This window comes from Mercenaria mercenaria, chromosome 4, assembly GCF_021730395.1.
Source record: "Mercenaria mercenaria strain notata chromosome 4, MADL_Memer_1, whole genome shotgun sequence".
NCBI lineage: Eukaryota > Metazoa > Mollusca > Bivalvia > Venerida > Veneridae > Mercenaria > Mercenaria mercenaria.
In genome coordinates this window covers 33964997-33982136 of record NC_069364.1, presented here as the reverse complement: position 1 = coordinate 33982136, position 17140 = coordinate 33964997, and the positions used below count along the sequence as shown (strand labels likewise).

Sequence of the window (17140 nt, the reverse complement as noted above, 5' to 3'; positions counted from 1 at the left end):
TGACATCATTGAATGTGATGTACACAATTTAAGAAAATAAAAGTAGAAAAAATTATCAACCGTTGCAAATGTTTGCAACTTTTTCCAGTTGTTGAATTTCATAATAAAACAACCGGAGTCTAGAGGTATCACTCGAAGAATCGGAAGATGACTCGTCCATAGCGTTTGTCCAGGATTTCAGCTTTCTGCACTTAAATCAAGGAATCATTGCATCTAAAATGGAATGTTGTGGAATGAAATCGACGAGGAAACGGTTATCTATTTTTTTCTGTCAAGCGGCGTTATGGCTTGCATATTAAATCACGCCTAACGTTTGCTTGGTGAGAATGGGTATCCGACTTGCAACTGAACTTCGGATAAAACTTCATTTGGCAGCAAATTAAAATTAGTCATTCGTGTTTAGCAATACAAAGAGGTCGGGTACAAAACACAAGTGGATAGTTTTCTTTTACTTGGCTAAAGGAACAATAGAGAGAACAAAAGAGTAGCCACATAAATATCCATATGTAGGTATTTCCATCCGTCATTCCGTCCGAACGTTCGTCCGTCCGCAATATGGTGTCCGGTCCATTACTCTGTCATTCATCAATGGATTTTAGTGTTACTTAGCAAAAATCTTCCCCATGATAAGACGATGTACCATGCGCAAAACCCGGAACACTAGCTTAAAGGTCAATGTCACACTTGGAGGTCAAATATCAATGGGTTTTTTTTCCTGTTCGGTTCATAACTCTGCCATCCAGGAAGGGATTTTAATATTACTTGGCACAAATGTACCTCATAATAAGACGATATGTTATTGCGACTTTCATGCCCCTAGCTCAAAGGTCTAGATCACACTTGGCAGTCAAATGTTAACATGGCATGAGCAGGGTTTGTTTCGTGTCCGGTCCAGAACTCTGTTATCTATCAAAGGATAAAATGTTTCCCATAATCAGACGATGTGTCATATGCAAACCCAGAACCCTATCTTAAAGGTCAAGGTCACACTTTGAGATGAAAGGTCAATATGTTGTTTTTTTCTGTCTGGTCCAAATCTTTGTTATGCAATACAGGATTTAAATATCAGTTAACACAAATATTCCCTTGGATGAAACAATATGTCATGCGCAAAACACAGACCCTTAGCTGAAAGGCCAATGTCACACTTGAAGGTCAAAAGCCAACAGGGCTTTTTTCCTCTCCTGTCTGTGACTCAACAATCCCTAAAGGGGTTTAATATCACTTGGCACAAATTATACCATAATAAGACGTTTGTCATGCGCAACACCCAGACCCCTAGCTCAAAGATCAGGGTCACACTTGGAGGTCAAAGGTTGATAGAGTTATTCTGTTTCATGGTCAGTAACTCTGTCATCCATGAAGGGATTTTATTATTACTTGGCACAAATGTTTTCTATGATGGGACAACGTGTCTTACGCAACCCATTATCCCTTACTCAAAGGTCAAGATCACAGTCGGAGGTTAAAGGCCAATAGGATTTTTTTCCTGTCTGGTCCATGACTCTGTCATCAATTAAGAGATTTTAGTATTACTTGACACAAATGTTCCCCATAATGAGACAGTGTGTCATGTGCAATACCCAGACCCCTAGGGCAAAGGTCAAGGTCACACCTGAAGGTCAAAAGTCAACATTGATCTTTTCCTGTGCAGTCTGTAAAATATTTTATATAAGCTCATGTGTCATATGGACCAAAAAGATAGTGTATTTTTTTCAGAATTACTTCCCTTTTATATGATGATTTCTTACATTTTTTTCATATTTTCCCACCAATTTCAAAATGAAATGTTATCAAAATTGAAACTAAATACTTTTCTATATTTATAGATGTTATAAAACAATCAACAACTGTATTTTTGTATATGCAAATTTTAATCCAGGTGTTGTGTTATAACATATTGCATATATAGTACAATATTGTTTATACATCATTGAGTTTACTAACATTGGGATAAGAGTCCCGTGAAAGGGTGCTTTACACTTGGCACGCTAAAGAACCAGGGAAGCGTATGGAATAGGAGCGTTTTCTGTATCTTGCACTGTCCTCTTACTAACATTACTAACAGTCTTCTTGCACTGTCCTCTTACTAACATTACTAACAGTCTTCTTGAGGAGTCGCCCATATGGGTTACCGGGGGCGACTATAAATCAGCTTATATACAAACAAACAAACATCATTGACAGATATCAGGTCATTATGTTGTACTGCAGTAGATAAAATTAGGTGCCTTCCAGTAGGGGACTTTGTATTGCATAGCAATATTTCATTTACTTATTTTCATTGTCTTAATATAGACCGACCACATACATTAAAATACCGTCAGTACAGTAACAGTTGCAAGCTGTGTATCTACTTGTATGATAAATGATGTATGTGCTGTGTGGACGGACTCTAGCCGCAGGTTGCAGCCTTAATGGAATAATTCACGTTATTGTTGGAAATATAACCCTGACCATACCATGCCTAAGCTTTTAACACAACAGGAATACTTGTAAGACATTACTCTGCAATTTTGTCATAGGGCGAACACTGCAACAGAAAAGTAGGTATTTTCTTCCATCCGTAAATGACTTAATTTTGACAGCTACGGCGACCGGTTAAATACAACGAACGTGTAGGATATAATGCCGAGTACAGCTCAGGTCAGACGAGTGTTTTGTTTATGTTGTCGCAAACAACATAACCATGGAAGTCGGACATCATATTTTACAGAATAGTATATCTATTTCTTCTTTTTATAATAGTATCTAATCAACACAAGAATTTAAAAACAAAATTGTTTGACATTCAGTTAGACCGCGGAGGAACGCGCAGTTGGGTACCCGTATCATACCGAAGTAGATAGGTCACGGGCCGGAGCTAGTTTGAAACATAGTCTGGTATGGAAAATAAACACAGCAAAACTATGAATATTTTGAAACATCTGGCATGGAAAATTTGAAAGATAGATAAACTCTGTAGCAAAACATTGAACAAGCAAGTAGCGCTTTATAGAGCTGAGTGAAAAGATAAAAATACAACGATTTCAATAATTGTTTGTTATGTATACAATTCTTAGCCGCAGAAACTTTAGCGTTTTCAATGAACTGCCTAGAAATTATTTTGTTCATACAAGATGACAATAGGAATTTACCTGAAAAGAATGGAAGAAAAATAATCTAAATTTTACAATTTTATCATTTCAATTAATTTTAATTAATTAGCTTTTAACTTCCAGTGAGAATTACGGGACATGGACAATAACTGGCATTTCACTGACAGTCTAATTGCCAGGAAAAGCTCATTAAGATTTCACCACGAAATTAATTAGTGCCAGTTTGAGCCGCCCGTGGTGAGCAGAAAATTATTCAAAAGTTGAAAAATGGTTTCTGGGGAACATTTACTAGTCTTGATGACAGTGTTTTGTTTTGGATCAACAAGAACATGCTTCAGATAACTGAAACCTAAGGTCAGGCCTCGTTTATGTAGCATAAGATATTTTTGGCACTGTAAAGCATTATAACAATTGGTTGTTTAAAAAGCAAAAGAAATATTTATCACAGGATACATTCTCCCTTTCTGGAGTTTATGGATGCATAACTGCAAATGTTATTACATAAAGTTCAAAATAGATATAACCCCATTAGTAAGATGCACTAATCATCTTATTGTTGCCTGCAATTATAACCACTCAAGGCATTATCTCGTTAATTCACGTTAATTCTCATTATCGAACTAAATCCCACGTGGTCACCATACCAACCGTCCAGTCTCACACCTGTCCATTTCAATCACGTGACGCGTATACTACATATTACGTAACGTCTACGGGGAGTTTGTAATGCACGTGCCGTTACGAGTGTGATAATTGACACATAATTGATGTTAATGTGTGACGACACATGTATAAGATGTCTGCACTTGAGATAGTAAGCATACTTTGAGAGATTTACTGATTCTTTGGCAAGATAATCGAAGATAAAATTACTTTTACACGTGTTTGTATATTTGAAGTTAATGTTGCAAGGAGATACGATGTTTACAAACACTTCCATGCGGGGCCATCTTATAAACAACTGAATATTGTTTATTAAGGCCACAAGACGGGTAACTTTTAACGCTAATATTAATATCTTAAGATCCTGATCTGAATTTTCTGCTTTGACAGATAATCTATGCTAACTTCATGAATTCGAAAAGTATTTTCTTTTAAAACAAAACAGTTAAAAGCTAAACACGACATAGAAATCTTTTAATTATTATATTTATATTGCTAAAACTAAATTTGTTTTCTTTCTAAATTATCTTGAATTTCTTAATTATTCCAACAAGTATAGAGTGCATGTCTAACCGATTTCAAAACATCATACTTATAGCGTGATTGAAAACCCATGCTTGTTACCTCGTGATTTGAAATATAAATGTGTTCGTTTTTATGTCGCTTTCCTGAAAGTGTCATTATATCGATCTTTCCTGCAGCACGAAAAAATGAGAAATTCAGATATGTCGTATTCTGCACTTCATGGAAAATTAGTTGGCAATTTTAGTCGGTACCCACAGCAAAACAACTACATCTTTTCCCAACTAAGGCTTTAGTATAAAATAAACTACTATGTCTAAAATAACGTTAAAAACACGATCTTAAATTAAATGGCAAATATTATGTAAATGTTACCCCATTTATTTCCAATGCCAATGAAAATATTTATTATCAGCTAAAAGCATGTGCCCATGCATTTAGAAAATGTAGAGGAATTTCGCCATTGGCTGCAAGAGCATCATAACATTTCCATCCCGCTGTGACTGACAGCTGGCTGATAAGCCTAAACGGCTTTGTAAGCACTTTAGAATCTCTCTGAACTCGCGTTCTGAGAAATAAGCACCGCCCACAGGTACTCAGAATATTCTTGAAATATTTTACTGTATACATTATTTACCAACTCGGTACGCACGCCGGAGATTATCTTTGCGAAGAATTTCTGGGGAATTGCAGTCTTCGAGTGATTCGAGTTCCGAACGCGATGAGCGTCGACGTAATGTACCAACCATACAGTGCGAGCTTTGGATATCAAAGAAATAATGAACATTCTATGCAGGTATATCTTCATATTGTTTCTTATTATTTTCCGGGGACAATGTGTGCAATTTTGCATTATTTACTTAGTCATGCGGAATATTAACATTGTTGGACGCGTCGCGTGCTTTTGGCCAGGGTTAAGGAATGAATTCCAGTCAATTTACAAAGTTAACGGTAATGATTTTGTAATCTGATTGCGATTTTCTTCCGAGACGACCACATTCTAGACGGATATATAGCAAGTCAACATAAGATGAATATAAGTAAATAATTTATTTGTAACATAACACAAATTTTTGTGAGCATTTTTGTCAGGAAATCACGCGCGACACTTTCTTATTATTACAAAACTCTCTAATTCTGAATACATAAAAGAATAATCGATGTACACAAATTTTAAGTAAAGTAAGCTACACAAATACCTGACAAAAGCACTGTGTGTATTTCATATAAAACACATTAGTAACATGCTAAATCTGTAAATATTTTAAGTAAACTGTGAAAATTGTTCCTAGAGCTGTTTTGTTTTCATATGATACTTATCTCTGATCATTTTCAAGGACCTCAAGTGTGACTTAACAAGCAACTCGTTGTCTTTGAATAGACCTGTGTTTTAGATAGCGTTCTATCTGATGTCGCGGCAACCGCTATGAACAAATAAATTGTTCCACACGCCTTCAGTGATTCGTGATAAGATATCGTTGTATCATTAATAACATGCTGTTTGTCAAAAACCTACGGCATTCTTTTGTTATTCTAGAGTTTATAGATAAAAAATACTGAGTGATCATTGATACACTTTATCAAACTAAAGGAACATATTCTCTGCAACTTTGCTCTTCTTTTCTACGTGTGCAACTTTTTTTTTTGAATTTCTCTGATACTTTCGCACGTGACATGCAAGATGCTTAATATTCCCTTATTAGTTTTTACCGTTTAACTCAATGGGTTTGGGAATAGTTTTCTTATCTCGAATTAATTCAAAGCATGGTGTAACCCAAGATTGTCAGATGTTTATCTTAGATATAACTTCAAAACCCTCTTAAGAATAGTTCGCACTTCGCTCGCAGTTTTTTTCTGACGTCGTATTAAACGCTTCGATTAAACTCCACTACCGTACAATAAAATGTAAATTATTCATTCAAGCAGATAAGATATTTTGTGGAGACTTTAAAGAGACTAGTAGCTTGCATTTCAAGATGTGATATTTTACAGTCTGTGTGAGTCTTACAGTTTAGTAATAAATACACATTTACTTTCTTATTGTTATCATTTGTGTTTTCCTTGCAGCCGCTATGTCTTCCAAAGGCACAGGAACCGCTAGATCTCGGTATTTACCCTTCATCGGCCAGTTCACTAGGGCATGCCCTACCAGGTCCTTCCCTCGGGCCGCACATGTCTTCCTTCGGGCTTCACACTTCCGGTCTGGGACATTCCGCCCATGGAAATATTGGAAATACTAGCACCACACAAGGAAATATTCCTGGGCTCAAAGAAGAAGACAAAAGCGAGCAACCAAAAGACACTCAATATTTAAGTGCGAACTGTGTTTTAATGACCTATTACAGTGGTGATATAAGTTCTAATGTGGATGAACACTTTTCACGTGCATTAAGCCAGCCGAGTAGTTACAGTCCCGACGGAAAAGTCAGTAAAGGTAAGTCACATTTTTTGACCTCCTATTGACATTTGGTCATTTGTTAGAAATGGAAAATAATTGCGTAACAATAACAGTTAAATATTAGATGAGAGATCCGTTCAACTAAAGACAATTGTAGTATCTCAGAAAGACACTCATTTTGACTACTGTTGTTTAATTCGGGAAAATTGTAGTGTTGTCCTAGAAGATAAAAAATATCAATTAATTCGTTTTCGAAAGAGGGCTGCTAGAACTATTCTTGATAATTTTTTGATACTTCATCTGTTACATTATTTTCAGAACTAAATTGGATGACCTTTCCCAAACGCGTTAAATTTCGAAAAATGGTTCTCATGTACAAAACTATATACGGCATAGCGCCTGAATATCTCAAAGATTCATTCTAGAACATTAAGGTCATCCTTTCATCTCCAAATTATATGCCCAAACAAAAAAGCGAATCTTTTAGAAAAAAAAAACATTTCTGTACAACTATTTGGAATGGCCTCCCCAAGCACATACAAAATGCAACTTCAGTAAAATATTTTAAATCTTTAAATTTACAATGGAGCAAATTTCCCAGTAGCTACATGTAGCAGTTCTTGAGATAAATACTTTGCTAATTGATTATTATGCTTTTTGTATTATGCTTTTTGTAACATGTGTTGTGTAGTTATTATTATTATTATCATTATTATTATCATTCAAAAGTAATATTATCAACAACAACAACAACAGTAACAACAACATTTATTTAAAAAAAAAAATACATATACATGCTTTTTGTCTGAAATATCAAACTTGTTTTGTACACCATGCGGTTTTCTTTGATTTTGTAAGCTGTTGTTTATGTTTACTTGTATGTTAAAGTCATATTATACTTTGATATGTCCAAGATTTAATCGTAAATTTCACAACAAACAACTGGTGGAAAATGATAGTCATACAGTGAAAAGATGCAAGATTATAAACAGTTATAATACATTAAGTGTTTAACAACAAAATGAATGAGTGATGAACGAAAATATTTATTTTGCTGCATCAATGAACAGTACGTAAATATAACAAAATTTTGCTTCAAATTTGAAACATTTTTGTTTATTACATCTAAAATACGCCAGTACTTACAAAAAAAGAATAACGCATCTTTCGTTTAGTTTCTTTTTATGTAGGGCTTATTTATTTCAATAAATTTGGTGGATGAAAATTTGTCGTTTAGAGTTTATATAGCTACCATTATACCCTGTCAAACTAGTTGAATTGACAGAAACAAATGTGTTCATTTGTCAAAGCGTAAAGCTGTTTATTTCATCCAGAACGATTCCGAACCTTAACGTAAACAAACGTATTGTCAAAGGAACATTTAAATATTTCAGCGAAGAAATTAATAACAACCAACTGTTGATTATAAGCTTCCACGCGGCTTCCATCTTTACTGTAAATTTGTTGGAGTTCTATACATCATAAAAACTAAAATGCATTGTGCAAGATGATGCATTTTTCAGAACTTGTTTAGGAAAAATGGCTTAAACATCTTCATAAATTCTCAACTTCAGAAAGTAAAAAATGGGAATTTAGTTTTTACATAATAAATAGTTCTTTTTTATAAATAAACATTATATGCATACATAGGCAATCCCTAGCGTGAGGCATTCTAAAATAAAATATTAAATAAATCCAACTTAAAAGTATTTCGTTGCAGAATATAGTAAAATCTTAATCTTATTTTTAAATTATGTTCTGACTCATCTGTTTTTAAACTACTCATACGGCTAAAATTGTTAAACGTATTAAAATACAAAGCTCTCCTGAGAAAAATGATAAAATACATTTTATTTTCATTTCCCATTTACGATAACCACTACACTCAATCTGAATTAAAGTATGATATTTTGTCAAAATTGCATGTGCAAAATATTTGTTTTTCCTGAAAATATTTGTCTACGTTAGAACTATTACTCCTAATTCAAAAATTCCTTTTATTTATAACACATTCTTAAGATACACAGATTTCAAGATTTCATGGAACGTTACAAGCGTTATTATTCTTTTTGTAATTTTATGTCTAAAATCACGTGGAAGAAAAGAACCGGAACGAATGTGAATGAATAGTCTTTCATATCAACCTTGTTTTGAAACAAAATAATCCACTGCGAACAACTTTTGCTATAAGATAATTGATAGTTATCATAGAAATAATTTGTATAAATCATTATTTCTATAATTATTTTAAGCATCTTATATCTTTAATCTTTCAATAACTTTTCTACTAGTCAGATGTCAAAAGTTAATTCGTATTAAATAACATTGTTGAAATATACTTTCAGCAAAATTCTGCTTTTTAACATCCTAGAACATACTCATATTTTCCCATGTCGAAAACAAAAATATGCGATGCTTTGTTTCTTCTTGTAAAGGTTGCCTGTAAATTTTGGAGGTTTTGTGTTTTCCTGACATTCACAAGTGGTCGTCAGATTGCACTCTCTTCCGATCAACACTGAAAAATTAATGTTTCTAAAACTTAGGTGCCGTTTACCCGATCTGCCATGCCATTTCATAAAGCTCTTTCAACGCTGTGTTTTTTCTCGCTATCATTTACCGTCGTTAATTTCACATGTTCATTTAACTTGTCACTTGTAAAACTGTTAGTTTCATTATTCTCGTAAACTGCCTTCTTCCCGCTGTTTTTAACTGTTCATAATTTATTTTATCGTCTGTAGCCAATTTTCTGTTTGTATGGCAAGCAAGGCTCAAGCGTCTGTGCGGTACAGAGCGTCTGTAATAAGCTGTTGAATGGCATATAGATAGGGGCTGTCATTTCACACAACAGGTTTAAAGAATTAAGAAAGCGTAATTTTAATTAATGTTTACGCCATTACGGTAATTTGTGTGTTGTAAATTTCAGGTTTACCTATCTCAGGATTAAGCAATTTGTAAATTGCCGAACAAGTGTCAAACATTTCTGTTTTCGCTAAAATTTGTTTAAAAACAAATTAGATTCCTCCCAAATATCTGGATTAAAGAGGTATTAGATCTGTTTTGGAAGAAAGAACTTAGCAAAAACAATTGCGAATATTTTGTAGAAAATGTGTATTTGATAAGAGAAAATGTTTTATATAAGAGAACAAAAAATGTTGACGGGTATACTTTTGTTAATAGATAAATGTTGACAGAAATATGTTGTAAAATTTTACTATTTAGACATTTACACTGCGTGAATGTTGAAAGATCTTGATACGGACTTTTTTTTTAACTAAGGTTATCGTTAACATTCACAAGTCCTTCACATACTGGTCAAATTATTATCTCCCAGTAGTGAACGCTTGTTAACAATGATAACAAATTTTATATAAAGGTTATTTATTCATTTGTCACAACGTCTATTTTTTTCAGACCCGTCTTTGATGTGTCAAAGAAAATTTCCTGCATCATTCTGGAACAGCAACTACTATGGTCCTGGTTCATTTTATTCGGACTTCCAGTTCCCATCCGGACACTATTCGACTTCATCCATTCCTGGCTTTTCTGGGTTTCAAGACCCATGGTTTTCAAGATTTTCGTCCCAGTCTCACACATTTCACCATCGGCCTATGCATTACGACTTTCCATATTCGTCAATGAGCGCTAGCAGATATAATTCAAATATTGGATCATTGTTGCTTCAGTCAGCAAGATCAGGACATTTTCCCGGAAGCGATTATGGTAAATCAGCTGACACTAAATTCCGATACCCGGATTACAGACTCGGAACAGAGTACCCAACACAAAATTCTTTTCCCGGTAAGTTTGCTAAAGGTAAGCTCTGGCCATATTTTCGGAAATCATATTGTTCATACATCAATGAAGAATACGAACGTGAACTTCACGTTTTGGACATGTAAAGAATTTGAGTAGACAAACTAGAGGCTTACACCAAATAACATTTTTAACACGATTTTGTCCGAATCATTTCTGTACGATTTGTTAAAATCATAATAAATACTATTATCTAATGTCAAAAAAATGGGCAGATGTGCTGATTAAGTCCGTTTGAAAGTGCTTCAAATTTCAAATGCTTTAATTTCAAATCATGAGTGCTTTACTCTCAGTTTGCTGATTTACTCTTTTCATCGTATAAAGATTCCCCCGACAAAATTATATCATTTTTACTACATAAGCAACGTAAGTTTTGTATGTCAACTGCTCGTATAAAACTATAGGAAGCATTGTTTACCTCTCTCCACCCCCCCCCCCTTTTATTAACACAAGATCTGTCAAATTCCGAGTAAATAAATTAAAACATTGAATTATACTTCTACGCAACGTTGATAAACTTAGAGAACACATACGTATTGTTACACACTGTCAGTTTTGTTGGATTTTGACTTAGTGTCCTTATACCAAACTGATATATTTTCGCTTACAATGAATATCATACATATTTAGATTTTCAATCCCTTGTAAAAGTTCGTGACTGGGCAGTGTCAGAAAATGAGCCATGTACAAATCGTGTGAAAAAAGCCGATATGTTTTTGTAACAAAAGTGTTATATGATGTTACCTGAAAAAGTAAGCCCATTTACAAATTTCACAGAAATTATGAAAGCGTATGTTCGGTCTGAATGAAAAATACGGTCCTAATCTTCACAGATGCAATACTGTCATAAAAGAAAATAGTGTATCATTCAGAAACACTGCTTATCTTACACTGAGGTTACGGCAATTCAATATTTGATGTAACGGAAAACCGTTTGGCAGATATTTTAGATATCAATTCTGTGAAAAAATAATTTCTCTAATTCTTCCAACTAAAACAAAAAATATCATGTTTAACTTTTTAAACTTTGCTAAAGAAATATAATATATAAACGTTCAACGCGATATTCAGTGCAATATAATAGCTATAAATTATGTAAATGTTGTAATTACTGTATTTATTTCGGCTACATAATCCTTATCAGATCGAAATAATACCACAGCTTAATGTGCAGCACATTTTTTCTGACGACATATATGTCCGTTCTTGAAAAAAAAGTTTTATTTTCTACTTAGATTCCTTAAATAATGTTCGAAAACCATTAACTGGTACCCGTTAACAGTGTGCAAGATCAATTAGAAATTGTGTAAATTACGTATTACACACTAGAATGCATTTTCTCAGGTTTTAAACTGTATTCTTTTGACTAGCGGTCCGACCGTTATAAATGCACTAATTATTCGGCATTCCCTCCTCTTTATATTAGTTAGATATTATTTAACGCTTAGCCTTACATTTTGAAAAACAAAAATTCAAACAACACCATATAAAGAAATGGTTGTTTCACATGACAATTGAACATCATATGAAACATGTATATTACTCTACAAAACAATTGTCAGTGCACTGATATATACATTGAATTCCGGAAAAGGACTGCATAAAAGAGACACACTTTCGGACAGTTCAACGCTTAAAAAACACCATTTTCAAAGAACTGTTACATGCCTTCATTTAGATGCATTTGCAATAATGTCCCAGTTAACTAGGGTGAACGTAGTTTTCAGCGATTGTTTTTTTTTTTTTTTTTTTATCTCTTATTAGAATATTTTAAGTATCCATCGTACGGAACAGTACGGCAGAAAATTTAATGGTCAGGTAGAATGTTGGTAAAGATTTTTTTCCTTAATCGAATATTTCTGTGTTTTGATGATATATGAAACACTGCATAGCTGAAATAAGCCTTGAGCATGTATCTTATTTCATATAACTCTTTTATCTGACTTTCTTTGTTTGTTTGTAAACTTATTTATAGTCGTCACCGGAAATCTATATGGCGACTCCTCAAGAAGACTAATTATTTTATCAATTGAAAGATAGTGCAAGATATTGAAGACCCTTCAATTCCAGGAACATCTCTTTTTTTTTTTTTTTTTTTTTTTTTTGCATGCCCACATGTAAAGAACCAATACACGAAACTCTTATCTCTAGCAGGGACTCGAACTCACGACCCTTGTTTCGTAGTCAGGCAGTGGGCATTAGACAACTGGGTCAGCTCTATATCTGACTTTAATCGATCTTTTCGTTTATAGAAACAAACAAACAACTAAATTACAGAATAACAGTGTCCTACAAACCTGTTCTTTTCCGCAGAATCATAACGGCATTATTTTGAATATCAAAATATTTCCAAACTGATAAGAAACATGGAAAATACAACTGGAAGTGATCACATAGGCACATATTGGCAAATTACACACGTATGCATAGATTGATGACAAAAATAATTAACGTAATCAGGAAACAATCAATTACAAATCTGCGGCCAAAGATTCATTATCTGGTAGATATACTTCTGCGATAACTACCATTCTAATACAATGCAGAAGTAACCGGAGAACTATTTTCTCTGCACATATGCTTAGTGTGCAGAGTCGATATATCAATCCGCCATATCCGAGCTTAATGTTCAAATAATTCATCTTCATCAGCGATTACTGATGGTTTTTTTGATTGGTTGCTGAGAATATGCTTCTGTTGTTATTGCAAACCATCTGCGCATGGGAACAAGCGCTTCGGGTGAACGATTGTTATTTTATGATAATAGTTTAATGGCTGGACATAAAAACAGATTTCCACAGTCGTTATGGTCGACAAAGGGCGGTGCTTCAAAACCAGTTATTTCAAAGTCTTGAAATACTGTACTAAGTGAAATATATCATTTTCCTCTTTTTAAGGTCTAGAAGCCACCGCAACGGAGACGACGGCTGGTCGAGATCTTTATTTGTATTGACAGAGAAGCCAGTGCTGACATACGGTAGTAAATCTGTCGGTGAAATCATGGTTTTCCTCGGGCGTCTTGCAAAAGGTGATTATGTGGAAGTGGTAAACTGTCTACAATATAAATTGTACAATCACCTTTGTATTAAAAACAGCAACCCGCCTTGAATTATAAGAGGTCGATTCCACGAGAGACATAAGTTCACGGCGGTTCGATCCTTCATTGATATAAGCTGAAAAGAGTTGGGGGAATGTCTGAAAAGAGTTGGGGAATGCCATAAAAATCTATATTTGTGATGCGCAAGAAAGAAATGTTCAGTGTGAAGGAAAATGGAATTCCGAGTATGCAGAGCTCTAAAGCTTGCTGGCATTGATAAACCTTGTTTATTAACAAAAGCTTTTCTACGCAATATCGTGATATAGAGCACTTTTGTTTTGTAGAATTAAAATATAATATGTTTTACAAAATATTTGCATTGTTTACTACAATAAGAGGTATGTGTGTTTAAGCATCATCATTTTATCCTCCATGCAGTGCCCCCATCACACCACGCAGTGTCCCCTATCCCTCTATGCGGTGTCCCCTATCCCACCACGCAGTGCCCACTATCCCACCACGCAGCGTCCCCTATCCCTCCATGCAGTGCCCCTATCCCACTACGCAGTGTTCACAATCCCACCACACAGTGTCTCCTATCACATCACGCAGTGTCCCCTATCCCGCCACACACTGTCCCCTATCTCACCACACAATGTCCCCTAACCCTCCACGCAGTGACCCCTATCCCACCACGCAGTGTCCCCTATCCCTCCACGCAGTGTCCACTATCCCACCACGCAGTGTCCACTATCCCACCACGCAGTGTCCCCTATCCCTCCACGCAGTGTCCACTATCCCACCACGCAGTGTCCACTATCCCACCATGCAATGTCCCCTATCCCACCACAAGTGTCCCCTATTCCCGCACACATTGTCCCCTATCCCACCACGCGGTGTCCCCTATCCCACCACGCAGTGTTCACCGTCCCCCCACGCAGTGTACCCTATCCCTCCACGCAGTGTCCCGTATCATACCACGCAGTGAATCCTATCCTACTACGCAGTGTCCCCTATCCCTCCACGCAGTGTCCTCTATCCCTCCACGCAGTGTCCCCTATCCCTCCATGCGGTGTCCCCTATCCCTCCACGCAGTGTCCCGTATCAGACCGCGCAGTGTTTCCTATCCCACCACGCAGTGTTCTCTATCCCACCACGCAGTGTTCCCAGTCCAATCGAAAGAAGGGAAACTTATTGTTATGCAATCCATGCAAACACAACAAATTATTGCACAGGTCTAATGTAAGATAAAGTATTTCAATGTGTAAATGCATATGAGATATAAAATGTCAGTATAATCCTTGTGCAGGAATAAAATTTTAAAAAGTTCATTTTCCGTGAAAAAACAGCAGTAGACTTAAATAGTTTTTCTATATATATATATATATATATATATATATATATATATATATATATATATATATATATATATATATATATATTAGTGTGATACAGGTTGTACATTTTTGTATATTTCTTGATTATATTGAAAGAGTAAATTATAAATACATTTATAAATAACTTTATGAAATAAAACAATGTATTATTGTATAATGATTTTATTATTTATCATGATTATTTAATACAATTGCCATATGCTGTCTGAGGCTACTAGAGTTATCAAGGAGTATTGTAAGAAAATGACCCCCAGTTTTCAGAAATTTCAAAAATTAATGACATCATATAAGATGACTTGCTTGTATTACATTGTTGTCTGATTTAATAAAATTTGACACATACAACATAAAAATCTTGGTAACAGTTACATAATTATATATTATTCAAAGTTAAATGCATTTTCGCAATTTTTATGTATAAAACACCAGAAGCGGACTTTCATCTTCAAAATTTATTAAATGGAGCCTTCCATCATAAAGTGTCTTTTCGCAAATAACACGTTTTCACCTTATGAATGTCTGAAAATATTTTGCGACGGAAGTCTCCCCTAAAAGGAATTCTGAACACTGATATTTGGTGTTTTTGAACACAAAATGGCAAAAGTCTGAATTTAGTTCAGTTGGGTAACTGTTGTGATTAAACATCAATGTAATGTAAGAAAGTTATTTTACATCTTACCATTAAATTGTGAAATTAACCGGTGGCATTTTATGTAAATAGTGTACCCCTTTGATGTAGAAGACAAATACTAGTATTTCATCAAAATTAGAAAAAGGCTATCTCAGTCATACATAATAAAAATTAAAATCTAATCATATTGTAATAACTGAGCTAAAAAATTAAATGTTTTTCATTGAAATTTAATTTTGAAACTTCTCAATTTCATTTTGTTAGGCCAACTATTTCTGGCTTTAATCACTATATAATACCGTTTATTTGTAAGTCTATGCTTCACATTGCGTCATTGCACATATCAAAACGAAACATTGCACGACAGCTGCAATCCGCTGTTGGTTAAACGTTTGCTAAATTCACAATTTGACTGCAGAAATGAAACTATTTTTCTTGCATCAAACTATGCTCCAGTTTTCTTTTACTTTTTATTTCTATAGTACTAAGATTGTTCTTCACTAAAACGTACGTCAATCACGTAAAGAGAAGGCATGCATGAAGTGCAACACTTGGGCGTCCATTAATTTTATATACACTTTGACAAAATAAAGTGCGCACTCCAGTTTTTCCTCTGTTCTTTTTTTCAAAGTTTTATGTTCGTTACCAAATGTTGAAGCTATTTGTTTACCAAAACAGCCTTACTCATGACATGCTAAGTGTACTGCCCAAATAACATATGATTGAAACAAATTTGCAAATTCAGTCTATGTATAACTTTCCAAGAATTTTCGGTGCTGGTCTACAAGGGTTCGTAAGGTAAATACGTCGACGTGACATTGCTCTTTCAAAAAAAAAAATCACATCAAAAATACATCCACTTAAAAGTCAAAATTTGGAACCAAACATGATATAATGTGAGTTTAAAAAATCAAGATTCTGTGAAGAACTCCTGTGCAGACTTTCCTTAGCAACAAAGCATATTATACATATAGAAAATAAAGAAGGCCTGGTATTTAGTGGTTTTATACCTAGCTGAAGGCTTTCTTAATGTCAACGCTTCGCAACAAAACAGCTAATATTAACCGAATAAATGCTTAGTAATGGTTTAATTTGTTTTACCCCCGAGACTACGTCTTTTTATGTGAATGAAAATAAGCAGCGAAATATTGTAAACAATATAACATTAATAAAAACACTGCAATGAACATAAACTAAGATCCCTCTTCAAACGTTTTGAACAAGTGCGTAATTCTCGAGATTAGCTGTACCTTAATCCATTCAATTACCGTTACATTTAATGTTTTAGATTTAGCACGTTGATCTAGTAAAGAATTTTGTCATTAATATTTTTATAATAATTAGTTTTATGTTATTATGTTATTATGATACTAAAACAAGTATTAAGAAATATTTGTCATTCTATCTCTTGTTTATAAAAAACCAGTCTAGCAGAATAATGTCGACCAAATGCTTAACGGTTTCAGAGCAGTGTTTTCATGTCGAAGTAAAATATTTGTAAAATTTCTTATAAGTCATAATCTAAGAGCTTTGGAATTTTATAATACTCTAAATCCCTAATGAACTTAGGTTTCATTTCGT

The 17140-nt window shown here is 34.4% G+C and overlaps 1 protein-coding gene across 3 annotated transcripts; it reads left to right on the top strand.

Annotated features, from left to right (window-relative positions):
* Positions 1–4912: 4912 nt before the first annotated feature.
* On the top strand, positions 4913–14913 carry LOC123551428 (transcription cofactor vestigial-like protein 3). 3 transcript variants are annotated; one of them, XM_045340360.2, is made up of 4 exons: positions 4913–5079; positions 6351–6717; positions 10093–10494; positions 13392–14913. In XM_045340360.2, exons 1-4 carry the CDS (start codon positions 5005–5007, stop codon positions 13445–13447), a joined length of 900 nt encoding a protein of 299 aa, XP_045196295.1. In that variant the 5' UTR covers positions 4913–5004; the 3' UTR covers positions 13448–14913. The 3 variants fall into 3 exon arrangements, with proteins under 3 accessions (XP_045196295.1, XP_045196296.1, XP_045196297.1); XM_045340361.2 differs by having other exon boundaries at positions 4915–5079; positions 10093–10479; positions 13392–14912; XM_045340362.2 differs by lacking the exon at positions 4913–5079 and adding an exon at positions 5107–5234.
* The last annotated feature ends 2227 nt before the right edge of the window (positions 14914–17140 follow it).

Bases quoted from the DNA above. Each gene is read 5' to 3' on its own strand.
- LOC123551428 (XM_045340360.2), top strand. From the start codon at position 5,005: ATGAGCGTCGACGTAATGTACCAACCATACAGTGCGAGCTTTGGATAT. The intron at 5,080-6,350 runs GTATATCTTCAT...TTTTCCTTGCAG, and splicing joins ATAATGAACATTCTATGCAG to CCGCTATGTCTTCCAAAGGC. The intron at 6,718-10,092 runs GTAAGTCACATT...TATTTTTTTCAG, and splicing joins CGACGGAAAAGTCAGTAAAG to ACCCGTCTTTGATGTGTCAA.